Source organism: Trachurus japonicus, chromosome 3 (genome assembly GCF_045865225.1).
Source record: "Trachurus japonicus isolate A0001 chromosome 3, Traja_1.0".
In the NCBI taxonomy this organism is placed as follows: domain Eukaryota; kingdom Metazoa; phylum Chordata; class Actinopteri; order Carangiformes; family Carangidae; genus Trachurus; species Trachurus japonicus.
In genome coordinates, this window is record NC_140909.1 from 12232735 (window position 1) to 12246664 (window position 13930).

The window sequence follows — 13930 nt, forward strand, 5'->3', positions numbered from 1 at the left end:
CACATTAGTGTCCTCTGTGGTGTCTCTGAGTGTCTGTGTGTGGTTTTCTGTGGTTTTCTTCTGTGTGTTGTGATTACAGACACGTCGGACAAACTATCTCCTCGGTGAGTAATTAATGTGACAGAGGATTTGAGTGTAAACCGGGACATTGTTGAGATTATTTCACCTCCGTCAGGCGAGATAGAGGAGCGACGGTCTGCCCATACGTCCGGTCTGGACTTTTCAAAATAAGACTCATGAAACCTGTGTTTACTTTTTTTTTTTTTTAGAGGAATTTGTTTAGGGAGGAAAAATATCACTTAAATATTAGGCCATGGTTTATATGAACATAAAATCGAAATCTCATTTTGCCTGTCTAATGTTTCGATTGAGTATTTATCATCGTCACTTTGCATATTTCCCTCCGTGTCAGTGTATCCATGGAGTCTGTGTCTTTGCTGCAGCCAAAACAGCAACTCTACATATTTCAGGGGCAGAAAAAACAAGAGAAAGAGAAAGACAAACCAATTATGGCCTAGTGATATTGAGAAATTTGGCCTAATTGTAATAAAAAACTAGTAATAAAGCACTAGTTTCTTTTGCCGTGGCAGAATATGGAAAGATTTTGTAGATGGAGCTATGAAAAGTGACTTTGTGGATTAAATTGTGGATTGAATTTAGTCGCTTTTGTAAGAACACGAGTAAAGAAAGAAAATAAAGTCTGAAAACTGTAAAATTGTACAAAAATAATTGAGTGTGTCTTGGATAACACCACTTAGCCTATTTCTTCTTCTTTTAGGGTCGTCTTATCTCTCAAGATTGGGACTCCTTATTAAAAGAAGCCATGTTTCGACGGAGAGTGCCTTTCACACAGATGGCCTTTGCCACGCTGCTCGGAGTCTTTGGTGGTATTTATATCTACAGACCTTATTTTGAGCCAGTTCCCAAGACCTCAGGACAGCAAGACCAGCAGGACGTGCCAAAAAAACAGGATGAAACAGACTGAAAGAAGAGTAGGAATTCATCCCTCCCACAAAAACACTTCACGGACAGAAACCAGAGGGACTGAGTCAGCGAGATGCTGCTGCACTGTCAAAGCTGGAGGCCAAACAAGGACAAGACCAATATGGATGAATCCATGTTTCCTTGGAGTAATCTGTGTGGTTGTGAATGTACAGAATAAAATATTAGGTTGTTTGCCTTGTCATCTGTTTATCATGGCACGCTGCTTGTTTTTATGGGTTTCTGGGCCGTAGTAATGCAGGCACATGCACTAAGACAAAACTCACCCTGGGTTTTTGACATGAATAAATGTTGTTGAACTTTGGCTTTTTGAACCAAAATGAGTCCTAATATAGATCTGAGTTTAAATCTATTTCCGAACATGACGAAAGTGCTCATAAACCATGATAGTGTGGCCTCTATAGACTTATTCACTACCATGTTCAAACCAGAGTATGAACCTGGAAGTATTTCAGCTGACTGGCTCGTCACAATACTTCTTCCCCACAGGCGTTAATTCACATCTAATCACATCTGAACACAGACCGTGGTTCAGACAAGCAAGAAAATAGCTATGTAGATTACTTTGGCTGCTTGTTTGTTCATATTCCTGCTCGACTATGTTGTCAAACTGTCTGGATCCGTTCTGGGTGTGGGAACTCACACACACACACTTGGCTGCCAATTATTAAATAATAGTTACATAGCTGCTCATTCTGGCTTCATACATTTGATACAGCCTGAAATGAAACAGTGATGGCTACACATTATTACATGTCAGTGTTTCCTGTTGAAAACTTAGAGATAAGGTAAAAAGGAAAAATATGACCAGTGTGGCAAAGTGTAAGAAACCTTATATGTAAACATAGTGAGCAAGACACTTGTCAATATGGAAAAATGAAACATCTGATAGGTGTTTTCTATTCAATATATGAAAATTCAATATGTGCCCATGTAGGCTAATACATTTGCATATGGGAGGCCGCAGTGGTAGTTCATGTAATAGCCAACCAGAAATGAGCCCAACCCTTGGAAGAAAGGCGAGGGGGAGGGAATAAAAATCAAATACTAATCAAAGCAAAAATAAAGAAATATCTATATCTTCATATTTTTATGTCTATTGACTCTGCTGTTTTACTTAATGCCCAAATTCTCCCCCTTTGTAATGTCATGTCATGTCATGTTATGTTATGTTGTATGTTTCGTGCCCAACTGGCACATACAGTATGTGTATATGTTACTAAAAGAAAACGAATAAAACATAAATAAATAAATATCTGAGATGAGCTGTTCAAATTCACAGATCAATGATAGGCTATTTTATTTAGGCTGAAGCAGTGGTGAAGTCTAATTTGTTGTAGTGGGTATAGAGCAGTGGCGTGCACTGGGGGGGGGGGGGGGCAAGGGGGGCAGTCGCCCCCCCTAAAGTGCCCCCGGGAGCCAAAACACGCCTTAAAGTGCCCTCTTGGAAGCCAAAACGCGTCCTAAAGTGACCTCATGGGGCGAAAACGTGTGCTAAAGTGCCCTCTTGGAAGCCAAAATGCATGCTAAAGTGACCTCATGGGGGCCAAAACGTGTGCTAAAGTGCCCTCTAGGAGCCAAAACGTGTGCTAAAGTGCCCTCTAGAAGCCAAAACGTATGCTAAAGTGCCCTCTAGGAGCCAAAACGTGTGCTAAAGTTCCCATTAAAGCCAAAACGTGTGCTAAAGTGCCCTCTTGGAAGCCAAAACGTGTGCTAAAGTGACCTCATGGGGGCCAAAACGTGTGCTAAAGTGCCCTCTAGGAGCCAAAACGTGTGCTAAAGTGCCCTCTAGGAGCCAAAACGTGTGCTAAAGTTCCCATTAAAGCCAAAACGCGTGCTAAAGTGCCCTCTTGGAGCCAAAATGCATGCTAAAGTGACCTCATGGGGGCCAAAACGTGTGCTTAAGTGCCCTCTAGGAGCCAAAACGTGTGCTAAAGTTCCCATTAAAGCCAAAACGCGTGCTAAAGTGCCCTCTTGGAGCCAAAATGCATGCTAAAGTGACCTCATGGGGGCCAAAACGTGTGCTAAAGTTCCCTCTAGGAGCCAAAACGTGTGCTAAAGTGCCCTCTAGGAGCCAAAACGTGTGCTAAAGTTCCCATTAAAGCCAAAACGCGTGCTAAAGTGCCCTCTTGGAGCCAAAACGTGTGCTAAAGTGCCCTCTTGGAGCCAAAACGTGTGCTAAAGTGCCCTCTTCAGTGGCGAGGACGCCTATATCTGCCCTTTTTTTCCCAATCGCCCCTGCCCTTCAAAAAGTCTGTGCACGCCACTGGTAGGCTACTGCTATATAGACTGTAGTTAAAGTTTTGTTGTGGGTAGATAGGCCTACTGAAATATGAATGTAGCCTATGTTCAGTGGGTGTAGCTACCTATCTGAGTATCACACTAGGCTACAAATTATTGTCAGAGTAATCGGCTGAAATGTATAAGAGTAGGATGAGGAGATCTGAGTTTACAGTAATTTCAGTAAAGTGACTTTAAGTGTTGTGGAGGTGGAGGAGCCGCAGCAGCTCTGGTCTGGTCTGGTCTGGTCTGGATGTCAGAGCAGCTGCACCGCCCGTTTCCCCCGCAGCTCCCCGGCTGTGAGTGATCCCTCCGTGGGGAGGAGCTGTTTCTCAAACACACGTCAGCCGCGGAAAAAAGTTAAGGTGGTGTTCAGACAAGTGGAGAGAAGTCAGAGTTGCTGCTGCTGTGGATGAAGCTGCTGCTGCTGCTGCTGCTGCTGCTCTCATGTCGACTGATGGGAAAGTAAAGTGCTCGTTTATCCGCCTCGGTTAAAGTCTCCAGCCGCGGTCACTTTATTCTCCTCCTCCTCCTTCTTCTCCTTCTTCAACACCACCGACTTTTCTAACGACACGACACCCGAGCTCAGGCAGCTACGCCCCGGGGCCGGTGAGTACGAGCTGTGCGCTGCTGTGTTTTCAGGAAATGTCAGTCGAAGTAGAGAAAAAAAAAAAAAAAAAAAAAAAAAACTCAGGCTGTGCAGTGTAGCATCTGTCAGGAGGAGAAACTTTTCCTTCCTCCTTCCTCCTCCTCATCGGTGTAATAATTCAATAACAGATGGCACCACCACCACCACACACCGACCCCACCTGCCTCCTCTAGCCGCTCTTAGAGCCTCCGAGCCGGGGAAACATTCTGTCCACCTGCCCCCCCTCCGGTCTGTTAGCTCCGCTTCTCCCTAACATGTGTCACTGCGCTGCTGCTGCTGCTGCTGCTGCTGAGGCACGTTTGTTCCCAGGGTGTCTGATAAAGTTGGTATCCACATCCTACTCTTCTTATTAAGTTAAAACAGGGGAAAAAAAGGAAGTAGATTAAAAGTTAGGCCTAATTATAAAGGTGATTATCTGTTGTCTGAGAGGTCACCAGACCAGACCAGCAGTGACAGCCACATGAGGGACCAGCTGAGGGTCATTACAAGTGTCTTGTTTGTTTCAGTTAATCGATTTGACAGTTTATTTGTGTTTTTTCAGCATGGTAATAATGAGTTAAATAAAACTGCTCCTCATTGCTGCTGCTGCTGCTGCTGCTGCTGCTGCTGCTGCCCTGACTGGTGGAGATAAATACCCCCAAGGTATTTTAATGACTAGATAGTTGACTGACAGCTCTGGCAGCCACTTTACTTTTTATTCTATACACCATCATCCTTTATTTTTTTTAATGATAAGAAGTTAATACTTTAGTTTTATGTCATGTCCATATCTGGATGTCTCCCAAGGAGGTGCCGGCCTCTGTTGGACGGCTGCCAATGCAGGGTGGGTCTCCCACTTCTCCCTGACAAATGATTAAAGCACTTTTTTGTTTGCTACATGGTCGACTCTACATGGGTGGTAGTAGTAGTAGTATTATTATATGACCCGGAGGCAGGCAAACACAGCTACTACTGTAGGTGCACTCCCACTGCATGAGAAAATACCAGCAGCAGCAGCAGCAGCTATCAACTTCCCTCAAACTTTATTTAAAATGTGAAAGTCACCGAGATTAAACATCTGTTGTTGTTGGGTTTTTGCCTGAATGGCTTTACCAAGAAAGGCAAGAGCAGCAGTTAGTTACAGACGGACAACAAAACATAAAATAATGTAAAGAAACAAAAAAAAACATTAATGATAGCTTAGCCAAACCAAGTGGAACCAAAAACCAATTAAATTCATAAGAGCCATGTGATAACGACAGTCCAACAAGTGTAGAGCTGATATATAGATTTAATATAGATTTCAGTTCATTAAATTATAATGTAAAGTTAACACTGGTCAGTGTTTACAGTCAAGCTTGTCCTGAGATGACACATTTTATTTTTGATGAACTGTTAAACCTTTAAGTCTTAGTCCTAATTAGGATGCGCACAGATTGACCCTCCTGGGACCAAAGTGCATTTTGGGAATCTACTAATCCCTGTTGTTTCTCACACTTTCTCCACATTTTGTATCTGTTAGTTATTATAGTTTGTGGTCATGTTTGAGATGCACATACAATTTTTTAGTAAAATGTGCCATATAAAAGAAGAAAGTACATACCCACTGCAGCTTTTTGGTTTCTCACAGTTGGTAACAGCTTTACTCAACCATATCCATTGATTATTGGCACTAACACTGACCTATTGATACTAATACTACTACTAGTTTGATGTTTCATTGACTTAATGGCTAAATTGTATTAAGTCTACGTCTACTTCCATTAAAAAGTATCTGTAATAGTCGGATGTATGACCAATGACACCATTACAGTTTAAGTTTGGATTTGACACTGATGAGCCACAGTGTTACAACCAGTCACTTGAATCAATCGGTGACGGTGTCGGTGCTGCTCGTGAGGCCTTTTCCTCTGAAGGACAGTTACTGTTTTATCAGGAACTTTAATCTGAAAAAGGTGAGAGAAACGTGAGACTGTTTACTTTATTTCCCTCCTAGCTATAAATTAGGTTAACTTTAATGATTTCAAAGGCAGTAAACTCACTGAGGAAAGTTAATTTATTATGTTTTAATTGGCAGGACATCGGTGCCGCTGTGAGAGGTTATGGCTTTGATGTCTGACGTCTGACGGTTTCCTTCATTATCAGATCTTATCCTACATTAAATCAGCAGCATTATGTTAATGCGTATGTTTATTTGCTGTCGAGGAGGGATGCTGCTGTTGTTTCGTAAAGGTTTGTGTAAGGGAGTAATTAGGACAATGCTGTTTTCCTGATTGTGCACTCTTTTCTTGCCTTACACAACACTGGTCAAGATCAAACTCATCATACTAACTCACTTCCTTTTTACAGCCGTGATAAGACGAAGCGCAGTTTCATTAGAAAATGGCCAAAACCATTTTTAGATTTTAGCCCGGATCCATGTATTGACACACCTTACAATGCATAAGCATTTATTTCCTTTTAATTATAATCTTCTCCAACGTGTGTTCTTGTTATTTCATGTTTTCAACAGGATCTTTATAACGACTCATCTGATTAATCAGATAATGGTCGACGACAGAAATTTGCAGACATAATCTATATCTCCGGCTGTGGTTTTGTTTCACTGTGTCATTTCTGTGACCTGTTTTTTACTGAACCACTCACCATTTAGTGACTCAAGTTGTTTTGCAAGGGTTTTTTAAATGTCGATAATATATGAAGAGACACTTTTCACTTTCATGTTTTTTGCTCATTAAAGAGGCAGCAGTGAACTCGAGGTCTCGGGGGGCAATTTATTTGGTGCATACAGCTTTAAAAAAAAGTCCAGTTTAAGTAAACAGTCCTGCTTCCTCCATCATTTTTTTTACTGGAACCAGTTCAGACAAGTGTTGATTCAACCTCATGGTCATTTAGGACGTTTGTCCTTGTTGATATGAATGTAGTGGACAAACTTTTTTTACAAACACAGGCCAGTTCAGCTCAGTGATCATGACCAGCTTTCTAAAACAGCATCAACAAAACTGAACTTTCGTGTGGGAGTTTCTGCAGGACTGTTGCGTTAGACAGCTGTGGTTTTTAGTTTAGGGATGGATCGGCCCAGTGGAAGATCAGAGCAGAGCTGTGATGAAAGATGAAAAGTGGCAGGAGAAGAGTTTTTTTTATTTTTGCTGCTCACGTGTCGGTTTTAAAGACACATGCATGATGTGGTCTGAGGAACGAGGTGTTCACTGACCAACATAAAGCTGCTTAGTAGTTTTACACTGTATGTTTACAGTTCTGCTGCGGCTGTCGGCGCTGAGTCTGACGCAAACTATTTATAGTGAACATGCAGCTACCTAGTAGGCCACACCTAAATTAAGACACATGATAAGTTCAGAAATAACCTGTAACAAGACTGAAAATACAGTGGTTTAAAATCAAGTCATGAATTCAAAACAAAACAAATGTATTAGTCTGGAGTCTCTGGATAATGATTGAACGTCTTCCTTAATGACCAAACTCATCAGTCAGATCTTGATCCAGCAGCTCTGACACAAACACCTTTGTCTTTTTAAAGGGATAGTTCGTCTTCCTCCGTCACAGCAGGTGGATTTCTTAGTTCGGTGCTCAGTGGTTGGGGAAAAAAAAAAAAAGTTTCCATCCCAGTGCATTTATTGTGGATCCTGATTTTGCACAAGACCTTAAGCTGCTTATGTTTCCAGATGAAAGGTTCAGGGCTTGTTACGCTGAAAGAATGCAGGACTTGTCAGAAAACTTTCCTATGCAGCGGTCATATGATACGTCCACACGTTCTCCTGATTGTTTTGACTGAAATTAGTCTCCCATCACAAACGAGGACGTTACACCCAGTAGATGACGGGCTTCTCATTATGATGATAGAAGATCTGCTTTGAACACACTTTAAAAATAAAGCTTCACTGTGAGGAGAGATGATAAACGATGAGTGGTGATAATAAGAGAACAACAACGTACTGTATGTGTTGTGTTGTCTGCGTGGGTAATTTCTGTCGAAGCTGGAGAGAGACAGGAATTTAAAGTGCTTCCTGTTACTGCGTCAGAGAGACAAACCAGTACGATCACTTGTACAAATCTACATCCTGAAGTCTTGCGTAACACTGCAGTCGTGTGTAAAAGATGTTGCACAGTATTTATTCCCACTGCCGGTTGCAACTGAACGTCAAATGACACAGTGTGTGTGAGCTTAATGCACATGAATCTGAGGCTGTTTCCTCTGTTACTTGTAGAAAAATGTAGAAAATGCCAAACTAAACCTGAATGTACTCATTTACAAACTTTCATGAGGTCCATTAGATTATAAATTAACTTATTTAAGCACCTTATACATTGTTATTTATTAACCTATTTTTAATTTGTCATGTTGTGTTCATGTTAAGGTGTAGGCTGCCATGATGTCATGTGGGAATCTAAAGATTTAACACATCAACTTCCCTCTTTAATAGTGTGATGGTTGGACGACTGAACTGTTTTGTTTTTGTTTTTTCAGAAATTAAGGACTCACTATGTCTGATGGGGAGTACGATTACCTCATCAAGTTCCTAGCCCTCGGTGATTCTGGCGTGGGAAAGACGAGCTTCCTCTACCAGTACACGGATGGAAAGTTTAACTCCAAGTTCATCACTACAGTCGGGATCGACTTCAGAGAAAAGAGAGTGGTGAGTTCAGTCGGTTTGGGAAAGAAAACGTCACACACACACAAGACGGCTTGGATGGATTTGACATTTTCCTTGAGTTTTAAATCGACTAGCTACGAGCACTTATGGGCCGCCTGTATTAGGAGCTTAGATACATTCCCACAGCAGCACCATTAAGTAACACTCGTGTAACAAAAGACCACTGATGGAAGTTGCAACAGAAATCTGAGTAATAATGACTCATGTTGGTGCGCAGCAGCAGGCAGCACACTCCTTAAGAATAAACACTTCGTACAGTTGGCAAACAGCTGAACAGTCGTCATATTTACTCAATATTCCCTCTCTCTTTATGCTGCTGACCTCCAGCTCCAGGAAAATGCCTGAGTTATTGTTTTATCATTGTTTTACAGTCGGTTTTGTTCAATTATTGTATGTTACTATGCAGTATCTCTCTACGATGATGTGTTATAATAGATTCATATTTAAAGATAAGGACACAGAATTACAGAGAAGCTTTTGATAACTTCACAAATACACAAATGGCTCCTATAGTATAGTCGTTTATGGCTCAATATTTTTCACTAAATGAGATGTGGAGTCGAGTCTGGTGCCTTTTAATATCGTCACTTCCTTAACTTTTGGCTGAAACCTCAGTATCACAGACATGTTTCTGCAAGCAGCCGACATCCAGCTCACCATGAAACACCACAGTAATGCACGGCTGCACGGATTCAAACAGTCTGGCACGTTAAATCCTCTCAAACCACTGAAATGAAAGATCTGTGTTCGACATACTTTCAGAGGAGTAAAGATATAGATGAGATTTAATGTAGAATACAGTATGTGTGTGTGTAGGTATTGATTTTGAAAGTTTTACAAATATATTTTTTTTTTCCCCCATTCATACGGTTCACACCTAGATGTATTAAAGGAATAGTTCACCAAAAAATGAAATTCAGTCATTATTCCTCAAAGTGCATCTGGAGACCCGGGAGGGGGGTTCGTAGTCCGATGAAATCCTTATATGAGAGTCAATAGCGCCCGACACAAAAAGGGCCATAAAACTACACAAAAACCTTGTAATCTTCCTCCATACTGCTCGTCCGCTGCAATCCAAGTGTCCTGAAGGGAAATAGTCCAGAGTTTACTCGAAACCACGTCATTTAGGACATTTTTACAGCCTAAACAGCCCTGTATTGAATTTGCCTGGGGCGCACTCGTATGAACGTGAGAGCGCAATACAGGACTGTTTAGACTGTAAAAATGTCCTAAAATTTAATTTTTTTGGTGAGCTATTCCTTTAAATACACATTTACAATTTGAGGTTTGTTTTCCATTAAATCGATTTTTATTTGTGTTTAATTTGTGTTTTTCTGTGATATGAAGATTTTCAGCTTCACCTGTTGAACTCAGTCTTTCCAGTAATGAACCATCAACACTAGATCAGCACCCAGAGCTGCCGGGCTTCGGTTTTTCTCCACAAACTGCTCAACAAACTTTGAGAAACCCTGTTTGGATAATTTATTTAACTGGAAAAGCAGGGTTCAATCTGGTTGTGAGATGTTTGAGTGTAAAAAACATCCATTTAACGTCACGTGTCTCTGTGTCCTTCAGGTCTACAAATCAACAGGTCCTGATGGATCCTCAGGTAAAACACAGAAAATCCACATGCAGCTGTGGGACACTGCAGGACAAGAGAGGTAACTTCTAGCTACTGAAACTTCCTGAAACATGAAACTTCTTTCAGTTGTTCGTTTGTTTGTTTTTAAGTGCATTTACCATAACTTTTTTTTCAGGTTTCGGAGTTTGACGACTGCTTTCTTCAGAGACGCGATGGGCTTCCTCCTCCTGTTTGACCTCACAAACGAGCAAAGTTTCCTCAACGTCAGAAACTGGATGAGTAAGTATAGTACAGTTAAGTACAGTATAGTACAGTATAGTATATGATGCAGAGTGAAGTGGGCGTTTTTAGCCATTAAAACCGATGATTCATGATTGAATTAATACAAACTAATGCTAATACTATATTTCCTTTTACTTGTATGTGCACTGAAACTTTTTGTGTCTGGCACTTGCAGAATTGACACTAAATTATTGTTGTAGACATGAAATATTGTGCGATTAAATGGATGATCTCCCACTTGTTAATAATTATTTCTCTGTTTCTTCCCTGCTCACATTTCTTTTTTCACGTCTACGTAACGCATCAATGACAACTTGACATGTAGACAGTGATAAATATGTAAATAAATGACATCGCTGACTTTCTCCTCCAGGTCAATTACAGATTCACGCGTACTGCGAAAACCCAGACATCATTCTGTGCGGCAACAAATGCGACCTGAGCGACCAGAGAGCGGTCAGCGAAGACGAGGCCCGAGAGCTGGCGGAGAAATACGGGTATGTCCCAGTTTGAACCATCTGTACATGAACCTCTCCCTCAAACATTTGTCAAGGAGGCAGTGGCTGCATTGTTTGCCCAAGTCTGTGTTGGGAGAACGTCAGCCCTAAACTGGTCCTCCTCCTCGAAAAGCAAATATTTGTGCACGTTTTTAAATATCTTGCTCTCTTAAGACACACCTTTACTAAAACCACATATTGTAGTGGATGTTTGAAATGTCATCGGGAGAAGAATATAAATAAGGATGTTTAGATAAAATAACATGTCAACTACCTCTAGATAGCTCAATTTGTCTGCATTATAACGGTTTTAAAATGTAATCATCATTGCAATCTATGAGTGTTTGATGGTTTTTTTCAGTTCAGATCAGTGGTCGTTTATTCAGAAAAAGGTCAAAAGCAGGAAATCAGGATCAAACAAACAGGCAGAGGTGCAAAAACTCAGGGAAACCGGGAACACAGAAGTAGGTCATTTACAGAAAAGACTCATAAGGAAAATACAATGGCTGTAGCGCTGACTAACACTCGACAAGACGACCTGGTGCAGAAGGAAGCGGGGGATCACGACTTATATACACAAGGGGGGACAACAGGTGAAACACATCAGGGCGGAGAACACAATCACAATCACAATCACAAGAGCAGGAAACTGGACAGGAAAACAGGAGTAAGAGAAAGACTTTAGAATAAAAACAGGAAGTGACGAGACACAGACAGAGAACTGGACTAAAAAAAACCCGAACAACAGAGACTTGACGAACTAACGGATCCCAACAGTTGATAGAAATCTGTATTTTTCTTAAAGGGATAGTTCACTCAAAATTGAAATTTCACTCATTATCTACTCACCCTCATGTCGACTAAGGGTTGGGAGAAGTTTCAGAGTCCTCCGTGCCTTCTCTGAGTTACAGCGGGGCTCAGCACAGCACTGCATGTCCATATGACGGTTGCGAACGGAGCTCACTTTTCTTCGTCCAAAAAGACACACCAAAAAACATCCAAATACCTCCACACAGCTCGTCTGTAATGTCCCTCTTGTATTGAAGCCCCGACATGAGAAATTGTTCCATAAAAAATTAAATAAGTCTATATTTTAAGGTTGTCTGTAGCGGAAGCTCCCAGTGTTGCTCTGCCGGAATCTCGCGCGATTTGCGGAGCCGTGAACTGGGTGTCTGTGCAAATCACGCGAGATTTGCACAGACACAGGCAAAGCAGTGAACTGAGACACTATCCCGTAAATGTCTAAAAATATCATGAAAAGACTGAAACTAACAATGGAGCCAGTGGCACAGAGCAATTATATGTTATGTTATGTTATGTTATGTTATGTTATGTTATGTTATGTTATGTTATGTTATGTTATGTTATGTTATGTTATGTTATGTTATGTTATGTTATGTTATGTTATGTTATGTTGTTATGTTATGTTATATAATATTGTATTATATTACATTATATTATATTATATTATATTATATTATATTATATTATATTATATTATATTATATTATATTATATTATATTATATTATATTATATTATGTATGTGCGGAAGTGGATACTTGAATTTCCTTTTGGATTAAAAAAGTATCTCAAAGTCTAAAAGAGCAACATCCGCAACATCCTGCGTTTTAATCCACAGTTAAAGATGGTTTCCAAACAATTCAGTGATACAAACATAAAGGTTTGCTAAAAACTAGTGGTCTCTGTTTTAGGACTTCACAGAGCCCTTCTTAAAGATATACAACAGCCATTTACTTCCTCTGAAGTTGTAAATGTTTTTATAGACCGGGTAGGGAGTGTAGAAAATACTGAAAGACGTATAGGTCCTATTTCAGGTTGTTAGTTTTTGGTCTTTTGAATCAGAAAAATGTAGGATTACTCCACCTCACCGTTTGAAGACTGTTTCATCATCTCTTAATAACCTGCTCCTCCTTTTCTTTCTGTCCCCCAGAGTCTCGTACTTTGAGACGAGCGCAGCAAACGGGCACAACGTGAACCAGGCCGTGGACGTGCTGCTGGATCTCATCATGAAGAGGATGGAGCGATGCGTCGACAAGTCCTGGATCCCCGACGGCACCGTCCGAGTTAACGGAGCCGCCAACCCAGACTTGTCCGAGAGCGCGGAGAGGAGCAAATGTGCATGTTAGGATGATATGAAATAGGAAAAAAAACAAGTTCAATGTTTCACAAAGTGGGAGTTTATATTTTGTTTCTGTGTTAGGTTCAACTTAACATTAATTTGTGTCCATGGCCTCACAGACCTTGCATACATTTTATTGACATGCTGTATTATTTGCCAGATTTAAGCGCCTTTGATATGGACATTTTCATGAGGATTGATATCGATAGCGTGGGTGTTTTGAATGATTAATTGATTTTGATTGTGAGTATGGGATATTTATTTCTTAGTGCGCCTAAATGAAATGTCCAGGTATGCTGATCATATTTTCAGGTATAAACTTTATGCTCCGTGTTGCGGTAAAAGCTGGCTGGCCTCGCCTGCCAGATGTGCTATATAAATATACTGTTAATACTTTTCTAGGTTAGTTTAGATTCACTTATTGTAAATTAATAAAGAAGCCACTTTTATTTGTCTTTCTGCAGCCAGTTGATCAGCGACTGTGATGCATGCAGTCGCTGTTTGTTGGTGGAGAGAAAGCGCTTGTGATTGTAGTTTTTAGGAAACTTTATGTAACCACATGTGAACTACTGATGCTCTACCGGATGAATGTGCAGCTGAAAAGTGCCACCTCACCTGTGCCACACACACAAACACACACACCCACACACACACACACACACTGTATTTTATTTCCTAAACCAGTACTCACTCAGGCTTGAATGTACACTTCATTATGTGCAGCACCAGGTTTACCAGTAATTACAAAAATGGATGATCAGTGTTTTTATAAGGGGAATAAATGTGTTTGAAATAGCAATAGTTAAAACTGAACAGTAAACCATGCAGGTAATTCATCCTGCTG

The 13930-nt window shown here is 40.7% G+C and overlaps 2 protein-coding genes across 2 annotated transcripts; both read left to right on the forward strand.

Annotated features, from left to right (window-relative positions):
• The first annotated feature begins 778 nt into the window (after positions 1–778).
• Positions 779–1186, forward strand: pigbos1 (PIGB opposite strand 1). Its single transcript, XM_085773093.1, has one exon. It carries the CDS (start codon positions 824–826, stop codon positions 983–985), a length of 162 nt encoding a protein of 53 aa, XP_085629219.1. The 5' UTR covers positions 779–823; the 3' UTR covers positions 986–1186.
• Positions 1187–3689: 2503 nt separating this feature from the next.
• Positions 3690–13120, forward strand: rab27a (RAB27A, member RAS oncogene family). Its single transcript, XM_085761986.1, has 6 exons — positions 3690–3891; positions 8397–8565; positions 10159–10244; positions 10341–10444; positions 10821–10944; positions 12898–13120. The coding sequence occupies exons 2-6, from the start codon at positions 8413–8415 to the stop codon at positions 13091–13093; spliced, it is 663 nt and encodes a 220-aa protein (XP_085618112.1). The 5' UTR covers positions 3690–3891; positions 8397–8412; the 3' UTR covers positions 13094–13120.
• Positions 13121–13930: the final 810 nt, after the last annotated feature.